General features: G+C 43.8%; 1 protein-coding gene and 1 non-coding gene across 2 annotated transcripts in view; both read left to right on the top strand.

Annotated features, from left to right (window-relative positions):
- NXPH1 (neurexophilin 1) overlaps positions 1-25,464 on the top strand; it is a 462,307-nt gene extending 436,843 nt beyond the window's left edge. The window contains exon 2 of the mRNA XM_068238498.1: positions 22,615-25,464. Within this exon, the coding sequence (XP_068094599.1) occupies positions 22,615-23,376 (762 nt within the window). The 3' untranslated portion in view covers positions 23,377-25,464. The remainder of the gene's footprint in view (positions 1-22,614) is intronic.
- Positions 864-937, top strand: TRNAN-GUU (transfer RNA asparagine (anticodon GUU)). Its single transcript has one exon. It is a non-coding gene; the product is annotated as a tRNA-Asn (tRNA).
- Positions 25,465-25,716: the final 252 nt, after the last annotated feature.

Raw genomic sequence — 25,716 nt, forward strand, 5'->3', positions numbered from 1 at the left:
GGCATTTCTGAAAAGTCATTTTTCATTTGACTGGGAAAATTGATAAATTGCGAGAGAGATGATAAGAGTATCTGATAATTTGATGTGTTGTTTCCCAGGAACTTGTTGTATTTTAGAAGGAATAAAATAAAACCGTAGAGTTTTCTGTATCAATGGCACTTTACGGAAAGAGCAACGTATTGAACGCTGCTTGTATTATAAAGCAAGGAATCTAGCTGTTTCTAGAAACTTCTCAGTACGTGATGTTTTCAACACACCAAAAAGATATCATTTAGCCTTTGGGAGATGCTGAACGTGTTTATTAACCTGACCTGGATGCAGAATATTGTGGAGGAGCGCTAAAAAAGTGCAGCGCTAGAGTACTCCCTCGACCTTGGGGCTCATCTTACAGAGGCGCATTGTGCTGGGGTACGCCTTCGGCCTTGGGGATCATCTTTCAGGGGACATATGACAAGGGTGACCGGTGCTGCTTGGATACCCCTTTTCAACATTCGAATTTAATTCAGATCCGGATACTCAGATATCCGGATCCGAATCGGATATCCGAATCCGAACTTTTTGGTATATATCCGAACCCAATATCTTGAATCCGGTCGGATTCGGATATCTGGATAGAAAACCAGAAGTGACATGAAAATTGCTTAAAATGCTACCAAAAGCCTCTTCAAATGGCCAAAATCCCTTTCGGAGGTCTCTCTCTCTCTCTCTCTCTCTATTGCTACGCCACACTGCTGCCACACAGTGAATGCTTCGTTGTAGGAAAATTTGGCATTAAACTTCTTGGAGCAGACTTACTTCCTCCCTCTAAAAGACACACATACAGTACATCCCCATAAAATCATTTAGCAGAAACTGCGTGCACAGTCTCTGTGGCGCAATCGGTTAGCGCGTTTGGCTGTTAACCGAAAGGTTGGTGGTTCAAGCCCACCCAGGGACGGCCTTGCCTTTTGTGTTCAACTATTGTCCGAAGAGAACCCCAGATAGCCATGTCCTCTGTCTTTCTCTCTTTCTCTCTCTCTCTCCCTGTCTTCTGATTTTGGCTTCTGCTCGGATATCTGAACTAACTATCCTCCCGGTTTTCGTTTTTCAGATGTGAAATCCGAGTTTGCTTGGATAGTGCTATTCAGATTTAAAAAAATATCCGAATTCCTATTCAAAGTTCGGAAAGTGAAAAAAGTTTGGATTATCTAGGTAGTTCAGATACCCGAATATTGGATGAGCACCACTGAGGGTGACCACCATGATCCTCCATGATGCTCATGCTCATGAGGCCAGCATGACTTCTCTTATCCATGATAAGTGTAAACTGTAATGATAGGTGTCAGCACACAGAGAGAATCTGATTATTGGTGATCTGCAGTATCACCAAGAATACAGATATATACCCGATTATTGATGATCTGCAGAATCACCAATAATACAAGTATAACTAACCTCTGGACACCTATATAGTGTGAGTGTTTGGTGCAACAGTAATAACTTTGAGTGGGACCACCCGAGGAGCAGGTGGTCCTTGGCAGTAGGAGAAACACCTCCCACTGGGAAGTGCGAAGACCTTCCAACAGCCTGAGACTTCCAAAAGGGGTGGAGCTTCAGGCTGAATAGCAGGAAGGCCCTGTGGCTAAGTGACACCTAGAAGGTGGGCGTCACAAGCAGGACTGGAGACTAATCTCTCAATGGAGAGGGATAGCTCGCAAGGTCGGGCAGGCTAAGTCAGCAACACACGGGCAGAGAAAGTACAGAAACAGAAGGCTGATTCGGTAACCAGGGACAGGCAGGGTCGACAACAAGTAATCAGATATGTGTAGGTACCGAATCAGAAAGCAGAAGGATAGTCAGGAATGCAATAGGTCATAACAGATATCAAACAATGCCTAATCTGGGGTGTGAGGTCCGTGGTCTCAACACCCTGGAACTAGTCTGAAGTTTAACACAATGGTGACACAATATCCCTAGTCTTGGGTGTGAGGTCCGCGGTCTCAACACCCTGGAACTAGTCTGAAGTATAATACAATGGTAACACAATATCCCTAGTCTTGGGTGTGAGGTCCGTGGTCTCAACACCCTGGAACTAGTCAGAAGTATAACACAATGGTAACACAGTATCCCTAGCCTTGGGTGTGAGGTCCGTGGTTTCAACTAGTGTTGGGCGAACAGTGTTCGCCACTGTTCGGGTTCTGCAGAACATCACCCTGTTCGGGTGATGTTCGCGTTCGGCCGAACACCTGGTGGTGTTCGGCCAAACTGTTCGGGTTCGCCCGAACGGCTCATTGCCTGGCCGAACAGGGCCCCTGTTCGGCACGAACAGGGCCCTGTTCGCCCGAATACTGCCCCCTATGGGGTCGCAGGCATAAGGGGGGAGCATGCCCCGATCGCGGGGGGGGTCGGAAATTCCCCCCACCCCCTCCGCTAGTGCTCCCCCCTCTGCCCACTTCCCCATTCAAAAGTTAGGAAGTGAAACTGTACCTGTGCGGTAGTGGGTGGCTGGCAGTGGGCGGCACTATGGAGTGACTGAGGAGGAGGAGGAGTCCGGAGAGTGACGCGTTGAGGGAGGCCGGGCAGTGGGCGGTTCAGCAGTAGTACCGTACTACTGCTGATCCGCCCACTGCCCGGCCTCCCTCAACGCATCACTCTCCGGACTCCTCCTCCTCCTCAGTCACTCCATAGTGCCGCCCACTGCCAGCCACCCACTACCGCACAGGTACAGTTTCACTTCCTAACTTTTGAATGGGGAAGCGGGCAGAGGGGGGAGCGCTAGCGGAGGGGGTGGGGGGAATTTCCGACCCCCCCCCGCGATCGGGGCATGCTCCCCCCTTATGCCTGCGACCCCATAGGGCCCCCAAAAGCGGGATGTTCGGGGAGTTCGGGGTTCGGCCCGAACATGCCGAACATTGCGGCCATGTTCGGCGAACTTTCCCGAACCCGAACATCCAGGTGTTCGCCCAACACTAGTTTCAACACCCTGGAACTAGTCTGAAGTATAACACAATGGTAACACAGTATCCCTAGTCTTGGGTGTGAGGTCCGTGGTCTCAACACCCTGGAACTAGTCTGAAGTATAACACAATAGTAACACAGAAGTAATCTGGCTCAGTGTGAATTCCCAGGTCCTCCTGGTTCTAACACACTGTAGGATCTGACTAAGGTCTGAGTGCTTTCACGTAAGTGTTCGCAACGGCAGACAACTTGAGACTGACCAGCAATAACTATATATAGAGCAGCGCTCCCCGGCGCCACCCAATAGCCACTTGCTCTGAGATCAGCTGACCAACCTGGTCAGCTGGTCCCTCCTCGTTTGTCATAAAGGTTCTGCCTCTCAGCGCGCGCGTATTCCTCAATCTGTGTGCACTAGCAGACCCAGCCACATCAGACACACGCTGCTGCATGCAAACCGCCGAGCTGGACGCGGAATCAGCCGCCTCGCTGCCAGTCCGCACAGCGGCTTTTCCGCAATCTATTACATAAACACCAGAATATCTGCTCTGGCGTATTGGGGGCTCATGTATCAGAGGGAGGGTTAGTGGTTGGTAGCCCTCCACTGCCCCCCCTTATTTGTGGTTGCACGTAGTGATGATCGTAATATGCTAATTAGTATTACTCAAACTTTTACTTAAAATGTTGCACTTTTGGCCTCTAGTAATAACAATTTGTAAATTAAATTGAATTTGAGTAATCCATTTTAGTGTTGGGCGAACAGTGTTCGCCACTGTTCGGGTTCTGCAGAACATCACCCTGTTCGGGTGATGTTCGAGTTCGGCCGAACACCTGACGGTGCTCGGCCAAACCGTTCGGCCATATGGCCGAACTAAGAGCGCATGGCCGAACGTTCCCCGAACGTTCGGCTAGCGCTGTGATTGGCCGAACGGGTCACGTGGTTCGGACCCGAACGCGCTCTGATTGGCCGAACTGTCACGTGGTTCGGGTAAATAAATACCCGAACCACGTCATATCTCCGCCATTTGTCTGTGGGTTTAGCTTTGGGTAGGCAGGCAGGGTAGTTCGCGCTCCAGCCACGCTAGCCAGGGTCCCCCCCAGTCATTGTGTGTCGCTGCTGGGAATAGTAGTACACCGCTCGCTCAGCATTCTGTTTACTGCCACTCTGTGTACCTCGCTCAGCCACACTATATAGCATTCTGTTTACTGCCACTCTGTGTCTGCTGGGAATAGTAGTACACCGCTTGCTCAGCCACACTATATAGCATTCTGTTTACTGCCACTCTGTGTACCTCGCTCAGCCACACTATATAGCATTCTGTTTACTGCCACTCTGTGTCTGCTGGGAATAGTGGTACACCGCTCGCTCAGCCACACTATATAGCATTCTGTTCACTGTTCTGTGTCTGCTTGGAATAGTGGTACACCGCTCGTTCAGCCACACTATATAGCATTCTGTGTACTGTTCTGTGTCTGCTGGGAACAGTAGTACACCGCTCGTTCAGCCACACTATATAGCATTCTGTGTACTGTTCTGTGTCTGCTGGGAACAGTAGTACACCGCTCGCTCAGCCACACTATATAGCATTCTGTTCACTGTTCTGTGTCTGCTGGGAATAGTGGTACACCGCTCGCTCAGCCACACTATATAGCATTCTGTTCACTGTTCTGTGTCTGCTGGGAATAGTGGTACACCGCTCGCTCAGCCACACTATATAGCATTCTGTTTACTGTTCTGTGTCTGCTGGGAACAGTAGTACACCGCTCGCTCAGCCAGAGTATATAGCATTGTGTTTACTGCCACTCTGTGTACACCGCTCAGCCAGACTATATACCATTGTTTACTGACACTCTGTGTACACCACTCAGCCACACTATATACCATTGTTTACTGACACTCTGTGTACACCGCTCAGCCAGACTATATACCATTGTTTACTGCCACTCTGATTCTGCTGGGAACAGTAGTACACCGCTCGCTCAGCCAGACTATATACCATTGTTTACTGACACTCTGTGTACACCGCTCAGCCAGACTATATACCATTGTTTACTGACACTCTGTGTACACCACTCAGCCACACTATATACCATTGTTTACTGACACTCTGTGTACACCGCTCAGCCAGACTATATACCATTGTTTACTGCCACTCTGATTCTGCTGGGAACAGTAGTACACCGCTCGCTCAGCCAGACTATATACCATTGTTTACTGACACTATATAGCAGACTATATAGCATTGTGTGTACACCGCTCAGCCAGACTATATGCCATTGTTTACTGACACTCTGTGTACACCGCTCAGCCAGACTATATACCATTGTTTACTGACACTCTGTGTACACCGCTCAGCCAGACTATATACCATTGTTTACTGCCACTCTGATTCTGCTGGGAACAGTAGTACACCGCTCGCTCAGCCAGACTATATACCATTGTTTACTGACACTCTGTGTACACCGCTCAGCCAGACTATATACCATTGTTTACTGCCACTCTGATTCTGCTGGGAACAGTAGTACACCGCTCGCTCAGCCAGACTATATACCATTGTTTACTGACACTATATAGCAGACTATATAGCATTGTGTGTACACCGCTCAGCCAGACTATATACCATTGTTTACTGACACTCTGTGTACACCGCTCAGCCAGACTATATACCATTGTTTACTGCCACTCTGATTCTGCTGGGAACAGTAGTACACCGCTCGCTCAGCCAGACTATATAGCATTGTGTTTACTGCCACTCTGTGTACACCGCTCAGCCACACTATATAGCATTGCGTACTCTGCCAGTCAGTGTGTATATTGCTGGGATCAGTAATACTCCACTCACCGTCAACCACTATATGAGCTCAACATGAGTTCCCCAGAGACCTCCGCTGTGAGCAGCACTCCCAACAACAGCAACAGCCAACGCCCCACGCAAGCTATAACATCCACCCCAGCAGCCAGTGGTCAGCAGCAGCCCTCCCCGGAGGAGAACGTTGTGTCCATCAGTCCGTCGCCAGAGCGATTAATGAGGGCTGCCATTGAGGAGATGATGGGGCCTGATGTGGAGGAGGAGGTCTGGCTCAGGCCAGCATCCCAAGTTAATGTTGAGGACGATGAGGGGTCTGTGTCTGGGGATGTTGGGGTGGCAGAGGTGGTGGGTGGGTCAGACTCAGGAGAAGAGTTGTATGATGAGGATGATGATCGGGACCATCTGTATGTGCCTCAGAGTCCGACCCCGGAAAACATGTTGTATCGTGTGTTTAGGTACTAAAATCTGCGTTCCCTCCCAGTAGTGTTGGGCGAACAGTGTTTGCCACTGTTTGGGTTCTGCAGAACATCACCCTGTTCGGGGTGACTATATAGCAGACTATATAGCATTGTGTTTAATGCCACTCTGTGTACACGGCTCAGCCACACTATATAGCATTGTGTTTACTTCCACTCTGTGTCTGCTGGGAACAGTAGTACACCGCTCACCCGCCACTGTATAGCATTGTGCTCTGTGTCACTGCTGACAATAGTGGTACACCGCTCACCCACCACTGTATAGCATTTCTGTACTGCCACTGTACTGCTGCCAGTCAGCGTGTACTTTAAGGATAAGTGAAATGAGGAAGAAATCCGGTGAAAGAGGGAGGGGCAAGGGAAGAGGTGTTTCCCCTGACGGTTCACGTACAGGCCACAGGGGAGCACCCAAGAAAACCCACTCAATACTGCCCATGTTGTCCAGGACAACAACCCTCACAGATCCAAAAGAACAGGACCAGATAATTACTTGGATGACCTCTCAAGCGTCCAGCAGTGGGTTAAGCAGCACCAGCACATCACGCACGAGGTCCGAGTCCTCAGCCAGTTAAAGTCTGGGCTTTCTTTGAAGACTGCACTGAGGATGTTACCATGGCGATTTGCAAGGTGTGCAAGACCCGCCTGAGCAGGGGGAAAAGTATTAACAACCTCTCCACCACCAGCATGAGCCGCCACATTCTATCCAAACATCCCACTCTGTGGGCAAACGCGGCAGGACAGGGTACCACCAGCAACACTGCCTCCCTTGGGTTCACCAGACTCACCACCAGACCCGCCTCAGCAGCAGCAGTAGCCCAGCCATTGCGTGGTTCACAACATTCACAAACATCAGACGATGCTGACACTGTCACTTTCCGGACTAGTGCTCTTGAGGTCTCCCAGTGTTCATCAAACACAACAACCAACAGCCCTTCGGTGTGCAGCGCTACGGTTGAGTTGTCTGTTTCTGAGATGTTTGAGCACAAGAGGAAATTGCCAGCAAATGACCCCCGGGCCGTGGCAGTAACAGCCAGCCAGCATAGCCAAGCTTCTGGCCTGCGAAATGCTGCCATATCGAGTGGTGGAGACAAACAGCTTCAAGGGCATGATGTCAGTGGCCATCCCACGTTACGTGGTTCCCAGCCGCTACCACTTTGCGCGCTCTGCAGTGCCTGAGTTGCATGAGCACGTGGTCAGCTAAATAACCCGAAGCTTGAAGAATGCCGTTGCCTGCAAGGTTCACCTCACCACTGACACCTGGACGAGTGCGTTCGGCCAGGGTCGATACATCTCCCTTACCGCGCACTGGGTGAACCTTGTGGAGCCTGGCAGCGATTCCTCACCTGCTACGGCGCGGGTGTTGCCCACGCCGCAAACAGCTGGATAACAACAGCAGCACCTACCTCTCTGACTCCTTCTCCTCCAACGCATCTCAAAGCTGTACCTCATCCGGAAATGCTAACCCAGCACCAGCAGCAGTAGGATCGTGGAAGCAGTGCAGCACAGCTGTTGGCATGCGTCAGCAAGCGTTGCTGAAGCTGATCTGCCTTGGGGATAAGCAGCACACAGGGGAGGAAATTTGGAGGGGAATAAAGGAACAGACGGATTTGTGGCTGGCACCGCTGGACCTGAAACCGGGCATGAAGCTAGACACCTGGCACGAACTGGCAATGTACGCAATAGAGGTGCTGGCTTGCCCGGCAGCCAGCGTTATGTCGGAACGCTGTTTCAGTGCTGCCGGAGGCATCATCACAGATCGGCGTATCCGCCTCTCCACAGAAAATGCAGACCGTCTGACTCAAATTAAAATGAATCAATCCTGGATTGGAAACGACTACGCAACACTCCTGGACCCCAACCAAGTAACATGACCGATGAACATCTGGGATGGTTTAGCGTTTCCGGTCCCTGTTTATTGAACCTCTCATCTGTATTACATTTATGACTGCATGGCGGCAAAAAGCATTGCTGCTATATCCGCACGCTTTTTGTCCTCATGCAAGGCCTGGGTTGTTGTGTCTCACAAAGCGTGGCCTTCTCCTCCTGCGCCTCCTCCTGTTCCATCACGTGTGCTGCTGCTGCTGCTGGGTTACCGTTGCCGCGTGGTCCCTGTTTATTGAACCTCTTATCTTTATTACATTTATGACTACATGGCGGTACAAAGCATGCTATCCGCACGCTTTTTGTCCTCATGCAAGGCCTGGGTTGTTGTGTCTCACAAAGCGTGGCCTTCTCCTCCTGCGCCTCCTCCTGTTCCATCACGTGTGCTGCTGCTGCTGCTGCTGCTGGGTTAGCGTTGCCGCGTGGTCCCTGTTTATTGAACCTCTTATCTTTATTACATTTATGACTACATGGCGGTACAAAGCATGCTATCCGCACGCTTTTTGTCCTCATGCAAGGCCTGGGTTGTTGTGTCTCACAAAGCGTGGCCTTCTCCTCCTGCGCCTCCTCCTGTTCCATCACGTGTGCTGCTGCTGGGTTAGCGTTGCCGCGTGGTCCCTGTTTATTGAACCACTTATCTTTATTACATTTATGACTGCATGGTGGTACAAAGCATGCTATCCGCACGCTTCTTGTCCTCATGCAAGGCCTGGGTTGTTGTGTCTCAAAGCGTGGCCTTCTCCTCCTGCGCCACCCTCCTCCTGTTCCATCACGTGTGCTGCTGCTGGGTTAGCATTACCGGTCCCTTTTCCTGGAACCTCTTATATGTATTACATTTATGACTGCATGCCGACAAAAAGCATGTTACCTGTGCAAAGAAAACAGACATTTCCCGCATTTAAAAGACAGTTTTCCCTTTGAAACTTTAAAATCGATTTTCTCAAAAACTATAAGCTCTTTTTGCTAAATTTTTTTTTTCCTCTTGTACCCACTCCCAAGGTGCACATACCCTGTAAATTTGGGGTATGTAGCATATAAGGAGGCTTTACAAAGCACAAAAGTTCGGGTCCCCATTGACTTCCATTATGTTCGGAGTTCGGGTCGAACACCCGAACATCGCGGCCATGTTCGGCCTGTTCGGTCCGAACCCGAACATCTAGATGTTCGCCCAACACTAATCCATTTGCAATTTTGCATGATTTTGTGTAATGTTGTGCAAGCGTTATTGGTTACAGGGGTTACAGGGCAAACCTCTATGAATGTGCCCTTCTCCTGCATCTCGTGTTTTGTTTATTTTCTGATGTTCTGCCCGGCAGTACATCGGTACCAATGGGGTGAGTAGTTAGAGAGGACGGATCCTCCTATTGGGTGGCTCCTTTGCCTGTACATTTTACTGAATGCTAATTGTTGGTTACCGACAGCTCTGGGCTGGAGGTATAATATGTTTTATCTCATGCGTCAATCTTTGTGAATTGACATTTATTGAGGTATTTACTGCACAAGTCAATCATTTACCTCACTAGTTGGTAATTTTCCTTTTCCATGCGGTAACAGCCTTAGTGAAATGACATTTGACAAGGTATTTGGTAAAATTCACTGTTTTCTGCTTGACCAAATGCAGTAAGGCCAGTGCTGGTCGTAATGGAGAAAGCTACGCTTACGGATCATTACGCGTAATTTTACGCTATTACGCATTACGAAATTACGCTTACGGCATAGACAGTCAATTTCGGTACATGTCTATAATTACGCATAGCACTTACGCAATTACGCGTAAGTATACCGTAATTCAGGTTATTACGTTATAGGTTTACGCGTAAAATCCTACTAGCAATTAATGCGTAAGGTCATGCTGCCAAGCGGAAAAGTTGACGCATGGATCAATGTTAGGTAGCCACCGACTTTAAGGGTTAATAGCAAAGCCCCCTTAAGTGCTAAGAGCCTCAAATTTGGAGAATATATTAAGGAGATCAGAAGGAATAAGAGGAAATTTTTTTTTTTCAAAAAGACCTTATAGTTTTTGAGAAAATCGATGTTAAAGTTTCAAAGGAAAAATATATACATTTAAAAACCCGCCGACTTTAACGGTTAATAGCAAAGCCTGCTTAAAATTTAGGAACACCAAATTCACAGGGTATATTAAGGGGATCAGTGGGAATAAGAGGAAAATTTTTTTTTCAAAAACACCTTATAGTTTTTGAGAAAATCGATTTTTAAGTTTCAAGGGCGAAAATGTCTTTTAAATGCGGAAAATGTCAGTTTTTTTTGCACAGGTAACAATAGTGTTTTATTTTCATAGATTCCCCCAAGTGGGAAGAGTTTTACTTACTTCGTTCTGAGTGTGGGAAATATAAAAAAAAACGACGTGGGGTCCCCCCTCCCAGACCTCTTTAACCCCTTGTCCCCCATGCAGACTGGGATAGCCAGAATGCGGAGCACCGGCCGCGTGGGGCTCCGCACCCTGACTATACCAGCCCGCATGGTCCATGGATTGGGGGGTCTCGGAAGGGGAGGGGCAGCCAAGCTTTCCCCTCCCCCTCCGAGCCCTTGTCCAATCCAAGGACAAGGGGCTCTTCTCCACCTCCGATGGGCGGTGGAGGTGGAGGCCGCGATTTCCTGGGGAGGGGTTCATGGTGGCATCTGGGAGTCCCCTTTAAAAAGGGGTCCCCCAGATGCCCACCCCCCTCCCAGGAGAAATGAGTATAAAGGTACTTGTAGTACCCCTTACCCATTTCCTTTAAGAGTTAAAAGTAAATAAACACACAAGAAAAAGTATTTTAATTGAACAAAAAACATAACCACGAAAAAAGTCCTTTAATATTCTTAATTAACCATTAATACTTACCTGTCCCTTTAAAAGCCAGTTCCCACGCAATATCCTCGGAAATATACTAATCAGTTACAATGTAACAAAGTTATTATAATGTAACAACTTTGTTACATTGTAACTACGCCGCACCCGACATCACTCACCGCCGCCGCCGCCACCGCGTCTGCGCTGCACGGACCGACAGAGCTCTGAGCTATAGCTCAGAGCTCTCTAAGCATCTTTGTATTTGGGCTCCAAGGAGCCCCATTGGTCCTTAGCAGACCAATGGGGTTCCTTCTGATTTGAAGGAACCCCATTGGTCTGCTAAGGACCAATGGGGCTCCTTGGAGCCCAAATACAAAGATGCTTTCTGTCGGGTGAAGGGACGCTAAGTCCCCGCCGGCTCCGCTGCCCTCCCCGCCTCTCCCACATGTCACCTATATACATGCTGGCATCCATGGGTGCCAGCATGTATATGAGTGACAGGTGTGGGCGGAGTGGACGGCGGGAGCCGGCGGGGACTAGCGTGTATGCGGCGGCCGGCGGGTGAGCGGCGAGTGACGTCGGGTGCGGTGGTGTTACAAAGTAACAAAGTTGTTACATTGTAATAACTTTGTTACATTGTAACTGATTAGTATATTTCCGAGGATATTGCGTGGGAACTGGCTTTTAAAGGGACAGGTAAGTATTAATGGTTAATTAAGAATATTAAAGGACTTTTTTCGTGGTTATGTTTTTTGTTCAATTAAAATACTTTTTCTATGTGTTTGTGTGTTTATTTACTTTTAACTCTTAAAGGAAATGGGTAAGGGGTACTACAAGTACCTCTATACTCATTTCTCCTGGGAGGGGGGTGGGCATCTGGGGGACCCCTTTTTAAAGGGGACTCCCAGATGCCACCATGAACCCCTCCCCAGGAAATCGCGGCCTCCACCTCCACCGCCCATCGGAGGTGGAGAAGAGCCCCTTGTCCTTGGATTGGACAAGGGCTCGGAGGGGGAGGGGAAAGCTTGGCTGCCCCTCCCCTTCCGAGACCCCCCAATCCATGGACCATGCGGGCTGGTATAGTCAGGGTGCGGAGCCCCACGCGGCCGGTGCTCCGCATTCTGGCTATCCCAGTCTGCATGGGGGACAAGGGGTTAAAGAGGTCTGGGAGGGGGGACCCCACGTCGTTTTTTTTTTATATTTCCCACACTCAGAACGAAGTAACCAAAACTCTTCCCACTTGGGGGAATCTATGAAAATAAAACACTATTGTTACCTGTGCAAAAAAAACTGACATTTTCTGCATTTAAAAGACATTTTCGCCCTTGAAACTTAAAAATCGATTTTCTCAAAAACTATAAGGTCTTTTTGAAAAAAAAATTTTTCCTCTTATTCCCACTGATCTCCTTAATATACCCTGTGAATTTGGTGTTCCTAAATTTTAAGCAGGCTTTGCTATTAACCGTTAAAGTCGGCGGGTTTTTAAATGTATATATTTTTCCTTTGAAACTTTAACATCGATTTTCTCAAAAACTATAAGGTCTTTTTGAAAAAAAAATGTTTCCTCTTATTCCTTCTGATCTCCTTAATATATTCTCCAAATTTGAGGCTCTTAGCACTTAAGGGGGCTTTGCTATTAACCCTTAAAGTCGGCGGCTTTTTTATATTATACGGGAGCGTAATATTACGCGATTACGGCAGACTGTGTAATTTCAATGGGAGTTTACTGTCTTACGCGTAATTTGTTATGCGTAAAACGTAACCGTACGGTCTATGCGTAATTAATTACGCGTAAAACCGTAGCCTTACACGTAACGCTTACGGTGCATTTGTAGTGAATTACGATGCGTAATTACGCTAATGCGTAATTTCGGCCCAGCACTGAGTAAGGCTTTGTGAATTGAAGCCATAATGTTTAATGTTAACGTTAGTTAAACCTTTCTCCTGCCAGACACAGTGCTTGAAAGCTGCAACCACTAGGGGGCGCTCTATAGTCCACCCTGCAGTGTGATTCTGCAGCGACCCTATACCCTATACTTTGTATCGAATCGCAATCACTCCAGAAATGCTGCAGGATTCGCGATTGTGACTTGGAGAAATCGCTATCTCTCCTGTGAAATCACCCCAAATAGTGATGACCACAATCAGCTAATTACGAAATTTCACGTGCATTTTTGCAATTACTTCTATACGTAATTATGATTTGTAAAATCCAATCGATTTCTTATAAGCATTCGTAATTTTGCATACATCTTCGCGTTATTTTTGTGTAATTTTATCCCGACTTTAGCAGTAAATATCAAAGCCCCCATACATTGACACCAAAATTGCTACATATTTTATGGAGAATAGAGGGTATAAGTAAAATAAAATAATTTTTCAAAAAGAACTTGTAGGTTTTGAGAAAATTGATTTTAAAAATGCAAAGAAAAATGCTTCTTTAACTTTACAAAAATTACAGTTTAAAAACATTTTACCTTTGTATTTTTTTTACTTGTTCTCGGTATTCCCCTTAACATACTTAGCAATTTTGGTGATGATAGCAAGTATGCGGGATTTGTTATTAACCTCCAAATTTGGCATAAAATTACACACAATTACAGATTAATTATGTTTGCGTGCAAAATTAATTACACATTTTCCCCAAAATTTTGTATTAACATTTTGTAATGTAATTAACAAATTACAATGCAAAATTATGATTGTACGAAAAGTGTGTTCATCACTAACCCCATTTGTTTTTCATTAGCCTAGTGTTTCATTTTTTTTTAATCGCTGGCCACTCCAATGCATGGCTGACACAGCTGCTAATGGCCCGGGCCCTAAAGGAGAACAGACTATTGTATTTACCACCATTTTTTATTTACTAGAACAGCTTTTAACTAGTTAAACACAGGGCTTACAACCTCAGTGCAGAGAAACCTGGAGGCATCCCAACTGGAGATAATGTTATCTTGCGTTTACTTAATTGTATCAAGTGAGGAATGTGACACATTCTCTGACTGTGCAGACTCTCCTGAACACAGACAGACAATCGGAAAGCATTTCTGCTTTCAATACAAGATGAATAAAACCAGTTATGAATAAAATGTCAGCTCTCAGAGCAAAAAAATGTATTTTGGAAACTTGTCATTTCTAAATGAATAATAATACTTATACACAAATGCAAATATGATAACCGTATGGCATATAAAATGTAGGAAAACATGTTTTTATTGAATATTATGTCAGGGTTTTATACCGCTGGGCATTTGCTGGGGGTTATGCTATTGGTGGTGGGGGGCACTCTTGTATATATGTAAACTAATTCTACTGTTAATATGTATAGCATCTCTTTGAAAAAGCCGTGAGGTGAAACATGTCAGAGATATACATCACAGCACCTGTATTATAGAGCACCATTCACCCTGTATATACCTTTTCAGCCGTTCTGAATGTATGCACCAATACTTGATGAGAACTCCATGCCTGGGTTATACACCTGACAGGGAGATTCTTGGAGTGCAGCACTCAGTGTCAGCGGGGCCTGATTGTATTTTATATGGAATAGCTACACCATACTCTGTTTGGCTGTGCCAAGAGTGTGGGGGATCAGCAAAGACCTCCATTTTGAGCAGCTCTCACTGCACATTGATATCAGTGACCCCATCTGAAGAAACATATGACGATATGATTTCACTGTACCTATTTTAGTATTTACTCGTTTACAAGTGATACGCTTGCTATCTTTTATGTACACATAGGGCTTGTCCATCCGGACTTGTTTGTTACTATTTCCCTTGTACTCCTCTCGGCAGTGTTTTTTATACCGCTTTAACAGCTGCCGATATGATAGCTGTGCGGTCTCAGGTCTGTGGCTGCAGTTACACTTTATAAACGCTGGAACCATTGCTGTAAGGATGACAAGATGAATAAGTGACAGCTATGTCAATGTGGATTGGATGTGGAGTACATGCAGCATGTAATATTCTGCAGAAAACAATAGATAAACTCTCCTAATTTGTGTTCCCATTAGCCCGCCGCTCCGACGCCCGTACATCACTCTGCACTTGCCTTGCGACGCCGCGCTTTTACTTGTCCAAATTGCTAATTCGCAGCGCACACCATCTCCATCCTCAGAACTGACAGACTCTTCTTCTTACATTTGTGTTGCATTAAGTCCCATTATAAGAGATTAGGTTGCAAATCCCTTCATAAAGGGATAAGACACCGAGTGCGAGCCGGGGAAGGAAAAAGCGCTCTCTCTGTACGCGGAGCATCAAAGCCATCCCAATGCTCGCAAGACGCCAACACTCCTTCAACATTCCCTGTCACTCCTGCAAACTGCCCGCCTGACAGAGGAGTCATAATAGATTCTCTCCCAGTGTTTGATTTGTGCTTGTTGTAGGAAATATACTCCATTTTCTTCAAAAGGCCCTGTAGTGACATATAGCAGAGTGCAGTAAAGAGGCCCTGTAGTGACATATAGCAGAGTGCAGTAAAGAGGCTCTGTAGTGACATATAGCAGAATGCAGTATAGAGGCCCTGTAGTGACATATAGCAGAATGCAGTAAAGAGGCTCTGTAGTGACATATAGCAGAATGCAGTAAAGAGGCCCTGTAGTGACATATAGCAGAATGCAGTAAAGAGGCCCTGTACTGACATATAGCAGAATGCAGTAAAGAGGCCCTGTAGTGACATATAGCAGAATGCAGTAAAGAGGCCCTGTAGTGACATATAGCAGAATGCAGTAAAGAGGCCCTGTAGTGACATGTAGTAGAATGCAGTAAAGAGGCCCTGTAGTGACATATAACAGAATACAGTAAAGAGGCCCTGTAGTGACATGTAGTAGAATGCAGTAAAGAGGCCCTGTAGTGACATATAGCATGCAATAAAGAGGCCCTGTAGTGACATAAAGCAGAATGCAGTAAAGAGGCCCTGTAGTGACATATAGCATGCAATAAAGAGGCCCTGTAGTGACATATATAGCAGAATGCAGTAAAGAGGCCCTGTAGTGACATATAGCAGAATGCAGTAAAGAGGCCCTGTAGTGACATATAGCAGAATGCAGTAAAGAGGCCCTGTAGTGACATATAGTAGAATGCAGTAAACAGGCCCTGTAGTGGCATATAGCAGAATGCAGTAAAGAGGCCCTGTAGTGACATATAGTAGAATGCAGTAAACAGGCCCTGTAGTGGCATATAGCAGAATGCAGTAAAGAGGCCCTGTAGTGACATATAGCATGCAATAAAGAGGCCCTGTAGTGACATATATAGCAGAATGCAGTAAAGAGGCCCTGTAGTGACATATAGCAGAATGCAGTAAAGAGGCCCTGTAGTGACATGTAGCAGTATGCAGTAAAGAGGCCCTGTAGTGACATATAGTAGAATGCAGTAAACAGGCCCTGTAGTGGCATATAGCAGAATGCAGTAAAGAGGCCCTGTAGTGACATATAGTAGAATGCAGTAAAGAGGCCCTGTAGTGACATATAGCAGAATGCAGTAAAGAGGCCCTGTAGTGACATATAGTAGAATGCAGTAAACAGGCCCTGTAGTGGCATATAGCAGAATGCAGTAAAGAGGCCCTGTAGTGACATATAGCAGAATGCAGTACAGAGGCCCTGTAGTGACATATAGCAGAATGCAGTAAAGAGGCCATGTAGTGGCATATAGCAGAATGCAGTAAAGTGGCCCTGTAGTGACATATAGCAGAATGCAGTAAAGAGGCCCTGTAGTGACATATAGCAGAATGCAATAAAGAGGTCCTGTAGTGATATATAGTAGAATGCAGTAGAGGCTCTGTAGTGACATATAATAGAATGCAGTAAAGAGGCCCTGTAGTGACATATAGCAGAATACAGTAAGGAGGCCCTGTAGTGACATATAGCAGAATGCAGTAAAGAGGCCCTGTAGTGACATATAGCAGAATGCAGTAAAGAGGCCCTGTAGTGACATATAGCAGAATTCAGTAAATTATTTAGGATACCCACTTTTATGGCTATTTTCCTGATTTCGGTGTCAGAAAACCTTCCTGTAGTTATATAGTGGTGTAGAAAGGTATGTAGCACCCAGTGGTGGGCATCAAAATTCACAATTATGTATCGTAATCGTAATGCAAAATTTTAGAGAAAATCGTAATAAATGTTATATGTAAAAGTAATATTTCATAATTTTGCATAATTTTCATAATATTTCGCGTAGTTTCATGCCCAATTTAGCAGTGAATAGCACAGCCCCCATATAAGCTATTGACACCAAAATTGCTACATATGTTAAGAAGAATAGTGGGTACAAGTAAAAAAAAAGAATTTTTCAAAAAGACATTGTAGTTTTTGAGAAAATTGATTTAAAATATGCAAAGAAAAATGGTTTTGAAAACTGTCTTTTTTTTTTAGTTTAAAAACCATGTTTTCTTTGCATTTTTAAAATCGATTTTCTCAAAAACTACAAGGTCTTTTTGGTAAATTATTTTTTTTACTTGTACCCACTATTCTCCATAACACATGTAGCCATTTTAGTGTCAATGTATGGGGGCGTTGCTGTTCACTGCTAAAATCTTCATAAAATTATGCAAACATTATGTGAAATTATGAATGACTATGCAAAATCAATTGAATTTACAATTTGTAATTACGTATAGGCGTAATTGCAAAAATGTATGCAAAATTGTGCGTAATCGTAATTTGCTGACTACGATCGTCACTAGTAGCACCACCCATCAAATGGGTATCTTTTTCATTAAAGTGAACCTCCGGACTAAAAATCTACTCAGCAGCACTGCAAAGGCCTGGTGTTTCTTTAACAGTTTCACAGCATCAGAACTTGTTTTTCTTACCAAAGCATCATTTTTAGCTGCATTTTTATCTAAGCTCCACCCATCAAAAAAAAAAGAGCAGTGCATGATGGTATTGCCTATGTTGTTGTTCACGTTGCCTAGCAACTGGGAGAGGTGCTCAGGACACAGGACAGTTGGAACTGTGTCTCATGCTCCCTGTCACCTCCTTTCAAGCAAAAAGATGGCTGCCATCATGAAATCAAACATTTGCCTGTTCTTTTAAAACAGGGTGGGTAAGATATTATATTACCTATCTATTTTAATTAACATAACTAATGTAACTTAATAAGAGTATGTTTGTTTAGGCTGAAGTTCCTCTTTAAGGTTTATGTGCACCATGCATGGTGTGAAACTTATGCATTTTTTAATGCCTTTGCTTCCATCAAAATGCATGCATTATAATAGAACTAGAGTGACTAGGGTTTATAATGTGCACATTGTCCGGACAAATGTGCAGTGGAGTTACAGGATACCCCTATAGCATTGAGGCTGGTGTGATGGCACATGTAGAATTCTGTCTTACTTTAGCTCCAACACTCTGCCAACGCTCTCCATCTCTCTAGTTATGTAGAATTAAACAGAGTCTGTAACAATAAAAACATCCCCTAGGGCAGTGGTCCTCAAACTAAGGCCCGCGGGCCAAATGTGGCCCCCTGAGGCTTTTTTACCGGCCCCCACACAGAAAGTGTATTACTTATAGATGCGGTCACCTACATCTTTAAATATTGGTTCGCATATGAAATAGCAATGCTGGCATCACCCATCCACATGGAAGCCAGAAAGCAGTAATTCGCTGGTTTCCAATCACATTCCACATCAGGTGACACTGCTGTCCAATTGGACTGCAGGTTGTCACCTGGGTATGCTTCACTGTCTGGCCCCGCAAAGACATCTACATCATCTCATGTATACTCCGCCCCCCAGCAGTCTGAAGTATGTTGACCCAGCCCTCGACCCAAAATGTTTGGAGACCCCTGGTCTGGGGGGTACTTACCTTTGTGAGGAAAGCCTGTGGATCCTAATGGGGCTTCCACCATTTTCCTAAGCCTCCGGGATCCAGCACTGCCTCCCTCGAAAATACAGCCAACAAGGATGACATATTTACCTCTCGGGCTCCAGCGCAGGCGCGGTAGGGGCTTTCCAATCAAGTTCATGTGAAAATGACCAAGCCCGATCGAGTCCACTTTACTGCACAGGCGCAATTTTTCAGGGAAAGTGGTATTTGCATATTTTACCATACAACATCAAAGGAGCATACAGAATATAATAAAAACAAGCGGAATAGGACTGTTATTCCACACAACATACTGATAGCTTATCTTACCCTCCACATGACCTCTTCTTACCTCTCTGTGCCATGTCGACGTTTGCCCATCCTCCACTCCACTCCACTCCTTTTGACCAGGTTTCACACAAAGACTAATTCAGTTCTGGTGAGACTCATTTCACTTCCGAGGAAGCGTCAGATAACCGTAGTTCCCATATCAGCTCAAACTTTTTGGGACAACCTCTATTATGATATGTCATTTTTAATAATGAAAGGATTTAATTTATTGCCTTAATCCGGCATCTGCCATCAAAGGTGTCTGAAGTAATTCAACTCAAAGCTGCTTCTCGACTGGCATAAAACAAAATATTTTTTAGCAGAGATTTTTGATATTTACTCCCTACCTCGTCAGGACTCAGGACTAAGCAAAGCAATATTTGGTGTAATTGGTAATTATCGCAGACTAGAGCAAAAAAATATCCATAATATAATTATAGTAATTTAATTTAGAATGCTAAAGAAAAGTCCCTCACCAAAGAATAGAAAGAATAGTAACTCACCAGTGTATACTCCCAAAACATTAGGTAAAAATGACTGTATGATAACAATACATTGGGACAATCATCGGAGAATTAATTACATACAAACCACTAGGCTTATATACAGCGTTAAAGGACCACTATCCTAAAAATATTTAAATTTTAAAATACACGTAAAAAACATACAAATATGAAGTACATTTCTCCCAGAGTAAAATGAGCCATGAACTACTTTTTCTCCTATATTGCTGTTGCTTACAGTAGGTATTAGAAATCTGACAGAACCGGCAGGTTTTGGACTAGTCCATCTCTTCGTAGGGGAGGGCTAGTCTAAAACCGGTCAGTTCTGTCAGATTTCTATTACCTACTGTAAGTGACAGCAACATAGGAGAAAAGTCATTTATGTCTCATTTTACTCTGGAAGAAATGTATATTGTATTTATATGTGTTTACATGTATTTAAAATGTTATGATTTTCGCAATAGTGTTCCTTTAAGGTGCCCATACGCCAGTCGATGTATAGGCAGATCGACCACAAGACTAATTTCTCTCTGATTGAATCTGATCAGAGAGGGATCTCTTGTCTGCCCATACACTGCAGACCGATGTTCAATAGATTGAAGCATTAGTGATGATTGCAATCTGCTAGTTACGAATCCAAACAAAATTTATGTAAAATTTTACACTTACGGCCACACTCTGCCCTCTGTGTAACGTCACGCCTGTCCCGCTCCGTCGGCCCTACACCTCCCTGCATTACAATTAAATCTGTCATCAGCTGTACAGATAACTCCATGTCTGTACAACCTTGTCCCAGTGATGTCACTGGGGGATCAGATCCTAAACTGCTTCGGGCGACATCAAGCAAGCATGTGTACGGGCCTTAAAGCAGATCCGAGATGAAAAGCTAACTATAACAAGTAACTTGTCTATGTATTTTTTCTAATAGTTTAGATAGTTTAAACAGCAAATCTAGCTGCAAACAGTTTTAATAGAAAATGATTATTTATTCCTGTGATACAATGACAGCAGTCATGTTCTGTCTGTCACATTACACACAGGCAAGCTGATCTGCATCTCCACCCCTCAGCCTGTAAAAACTCCACTCCCCTCTCCTCCCTCCTCCTCTCTGCCTCTGAAATCTCTGGCTAATAACCCCTCCTCCTGCTCAGACTAAGCTCCCATACGCCCTTGCTACTAAAGCTGAGAGTGCCAAGGCACTCTGGAGAAGCTGTGGGCAAGGCATGTTTAGTTTATAGGGAATTAGAGCATTAAAACAACACAAAAAAAGTTTTTGGCTTGAGGAATGCCCTATAAACTATATGAAAGGAACACAATTATGCAATGAGTAAAAGTATATCACGGATCCACTTTAAGTCTGGGCCCATACCTTGCTAAAAGCACATGGCTAGCAGGATCTTAACCATTTTCCCACTGCTGCATCGTGTACCTATGCCCCTGTGGACTTCATTTCAGCACCAGGGGCGTAAATACACGTATCTACCTGTTTGCAGCTGGGCACGCATGCATGTGACCTCCCCCCTGCCGCAGAGTACTGATTGGTGAATGGGAACATATGTTCCCAAAGCCTATCAAAATGCCCGTAGTAAATGAGCACCAGCGTCAGTACGATGTATGTGGTCATTTACAAAGTGAAAGTAAAAATACAGTTGTACACTACTTCCTGTGTATTGTTCAGTACACAGGATAGTGTGGGGATATCTAGTAGCCAAAAAGTAGAACATACTCCTACACATATAAAAAAAATTCCCATTAATTGTAACCCCTTACTTCCCACTCCCCTACAGTTACCAAAATAAAACACTTAATAATACTTAAGGGTATATCACTATTATGGTTGCGAATTAAATAATTATTATTGATACAGTATAAAAAAACATTATACAGAAAAAATACACCTTTATTCCCAAATAAAATATTGTCACCATACCTTGTACTAGGAACATAATTTAAATGTTGAAATAACCAGGACAAATGGGCAAATAAAATGTGTGGATTTTATTCACTATAGCACATTTCGTTAGAGATGTATAAGGGCTGAAAATTGAGAAATAAGGATTTTTTTAAACATTTTTTGTTATTATTCCCTTTAAAACGCATATAAAATAATTTTTAGCTAAAGATACTGCCCAAAAAAAGCCTCATTTGTGGCGGAAAAATATAGATAATTTTGGTGTGATAAGTAGCATTAAAGTAATTGGCAAATGAATGGAAGTGTGATGTGTGAAATGTGTTCTGGTTTTTAAGGGGAAATAACCTGTGGTGGGGAAGTGGTTAATCCCTGGCACGCCCCTTTTATCTTGTGCTCAGTGATACGGAGAAGAGAACAGGATTGGAGCAGACAGGTCTGCAGCTGCCTCTATTTCTTAGTTACCTCTTATCAGCAGTGCTGCAAGCAAATGCTTTTGTTCACTTTGTTCTGTACAGAATTACCTTCAGGGGTGTAAATAATGGACATGGTTTGATAGTGTGATCCAAACTGATTTCTTCTCATCTGGTCAAAGTAGTACAGCTTTTTACCCTTTTGAAGAACCAAATAAAAAAAAAAGAGCCATTACCGATTTCAAATCCAACAGTAGGACGCTATTCACACTATTCACACTATTGTTACGAGGAACTATTGGGTTGAGGTGTTACAACTTCTGCCTGGCTCATCACATAACCATTAAATGATGTCACTCATTAGCCCTAGCCCCTCCCATTAGTTTTGCACCAGGAAGTGTGTCCGCTATTGTCACAGCTGTATGACCTATCAGATGTTCTTAATGTTTGTAGAAAGCAGTGTGATATGTATTAACAATGTGTATAGAAATGTGATGTGACTTGGCTAAGGCAAGAAATTATAGTTCTAGTCTACTTCTTAATAGTAAAACAAGAGTTCTTTGGGCATTAAAAATTTTCCAGCAGAAGCAACGTCAAACAAATGTCATGTTTTCATTGCTAATGTTTTTAATTTTCCAGATGATAAATAAAGAAAACACTATGCCGAATAATAAACTAATAATACAAACAAAAAAAATAATTATGTTTTCTATTACTTTTACATCCCTTCTCATATTATTTCCTTCTGTCTTCACAGGTGCTGTGTGCAAATATATCAGGCATTGGTAAAGCTGGAAGTTTGAAATCAGGAGGATCCATATCCACACTTAAACATATATGGACAGAAAGTAGCAAAGACTTATCTATAAGTCGACTTCTATCACAGACTTTTCATGGCAAAAACAACCAAACTTCCTTGGATATGAGATATGACACCCCAGAGCCCTACACGGAGCAGGAGCTCTGGGAATGGCTGAGGAACTCAACAGACCTACAAGGGCCTCGATCCCGATCCAAAAGAAGGCCCATCGTGAAGACAGGCAAGTTTAAGAAAATGTTCGGCTGGGGGGATTTCCATTCCAACATCAAGACGGTGAAGCTCAATTTGTTGATAACTGGGAAAATTGTAGACCATGGCAACGGAACCTTCAGTGTCTACTTCCGACACAACTCAACTGGCCAAGGGAATGTATCGGTCAGTTTGGTCCCACCCACCAAAATTGTGGAGTTTGACCTGGCTCAACAATCGGTGATTGATGCTAAAGATTCCAAGTCCTTTAACTGTCGTATTGAGTATGAGAAGGTTGACAAGGCCACCAAGAACACGCTTTGCAACTATGATCCATCAAAAACATGCTACCAGGAGCAGACCCAAAGCCACGTATCTTGGTTATGCTCCAAGCCCTTCAAAGTGATCTGTATTTATATATCCTTTTATAGTACAGATTATAAACTAGTACAAAAGGTGTGTCCCGATTACAACTACCACAGTGACACACCCTACTTCCCTTCTGGTTGACAACAATAATATGTATGCAAGACTTACCTCTAAGGGATTAATAAAAGTACCGGGCTGGATCCTAAAACAAAGAAACGTCCCATCACTTGCCTGGAATGTGTCTACTCTACAAATGATTTAACTCTCTACGTACGAAAACTTTTCTATTGGAAAATTTATCAGATGCAATTTACTATCCCCTGAATTACTGCATATTCCATTTATTAGATGTAACCCACTGTGGATATAAAGCGAAATACATATTGTAAATGGCCACTTACCAAGATCTTTGTAAAGAAAGAATCTATTGTACAGAACGTACCATTTAATGACAGCCTTGCAAGGAAGCAAAAGGAATAGCCATGTTTAACGTCTTCTCGAGTGTTCTTAGTACGGGGATGTTTCGGTGATGTACTCCAGTTCATATGGGTTTACACCAATCGCTGGAGCTAGAGTAAGATAAAAATTAGATATGGTAGAAAAGCATATCCAAAAGCAACTGCTGAGGTATGTTAGGACTTGGGAAAGCCTACAGAGATCATTAGCAAGAACCCAGTAAATATAACTGTGAAAGAAGCACATAGATGTTGGTGAATGTTGAGTATTTTGGCTTCTAAATAAAGAGGATGAGTTGTGTAAAATGTATACATGAGAATATGTAAAATCAGATTCTTGAAGGGAAATATATAACGATAAAGATCGTCCAGCCAGTTGCTATCCACATTTCAGCTAATTTGACTCGGGGGGTGCAGGTTAGGTTTAAATCTCCATGAGGTTGATTCATCAAATGGCGGTACACAAAGCTTCCGCAAGCAGCACCGCAAGTTCCGCCAGTAGCGGGACTCACGGTACTAGGGTAGGTTGACCGTTGCTATGGCAACATGCATAACTAATGAGAGTTAGCAATAGTAACACACGTTACTGTAGCAGCCGTATCACTGCTCTAACATGGTGATTCGCGCCACTGGCATAGCTCATGGTGCTGCATGCGTAAGTGAAGGAAATACTGCCGTGTGCTATATTTGCACTGCCGTATTACCACCGTTTGATGAGTCAAACCCCATGGCACTATAGTCCAAAACTTCTCAAAGTTTTTGTGGTTGACTGCACTGGTGGTCTTTCTTAAAGAAACACATCTTTCAAATTTGCCACCACAAAGACCTGCTGTTAAGAATCACTAAAATGCAGGGGTGAAGAGAAGAGAGTTTTGCTAATGGTGTCATGTGAGTCCTTTTCAAGAAGTAACCTACACCAACTTGTAGAGACTACTTAGCAGAATGCTAAAGAACTATGTCATTGTGAGGAAAACTCATATATTTCTAGGCATATGAGTCTATCCCAAAATCCTATCTTAGTTTGAGTTTTCCAAAATAATTAACTACCCATTGGTTTCTTATATCTCTTGGTAACAGACAAAATTCCTGTGAGGGTCTTCTTAAATCTGCCTCATGTTAACTTGGAACCTGAGCTACTACTGTGTTGTCCATAATTTATAGAAAAACCCTAAGAGAGTGTAAGAGTTCATCTTTACGACAAAAGGCGGAAAAATCAACCTTGGAACCAAACGCAAAGAAATCAACATTGAGGTCCCCAGGAAATGAAAGCAAATAGGAGATTGGTTCCACCCATGCCGAGCCAAAGCTCATATATTTCGATTTCAGGCGGACTGACCCTTTAAGTACCACTTAAGACGAACGTGGACGCCATGTAAATTGCAAATGGTGTAATTCTCTATGACACTCTATTGTATACTTCAATATCCTAGTCTACATTTGTATGAATGGTTTGTATTGTATATAGTTTAACCAGTGTAACTTGAGCAGCTTATTAATATAACTAGTAAATGTCTCTGCTTGTCATTGGTTAATACAATCAAAGGAAACCAGGAGTTCATGTTAATCGACTTAGCTGTAAAATTCATGAAGACAAAAAAACAAAACAAAAAAAGACATAATAATGTACATAGCATTTATTCTGCTAAAGTAGTGTTGAAAAGCTAAACATATACCACATGGAAGTCTGTATGCATTTAGATATTTTATTTCTGGACAAAAAAAGTGAATTGTATATAAAATAAAAATACATAAAGTTGAATTTAAATATTTACAAGTTGTCGCTTAGTGGTATTCTGAAAGATTGTTTGATGAAGTTATCGGGGTGAAAAAATATACGCATGTAGAAAAAACAAAGGTTTGTAAAAGTAATACCATTTAATGGCTAACTGATAAAGTTAAATTATTCAAGCTTTCAGGGATCTAGTCCCCTTCTTCAGGCATATTTCCAGAGGTTAGCTGACGTAAAACACTGATGCAGGTAAATAGTAAACACGAAGATGACATTTGTGCCATTTAGCAGTTAGGT

Source organism: Hyperolius riggenbachi, chromosome 5, assembly GCF_040937935.1.
Source record: "Hyperolius riggenbachi isolate aHypRig1 chromosome 5, aHypRig1.pri, whole genome shotgun sequence".
Taxonomy (NCBI): Eukaryota; Metazoa; Chordata; class Amphibia; order Anura; family Hyperoliidae; genus Hyperolius; species Hyperolius riggenbachi.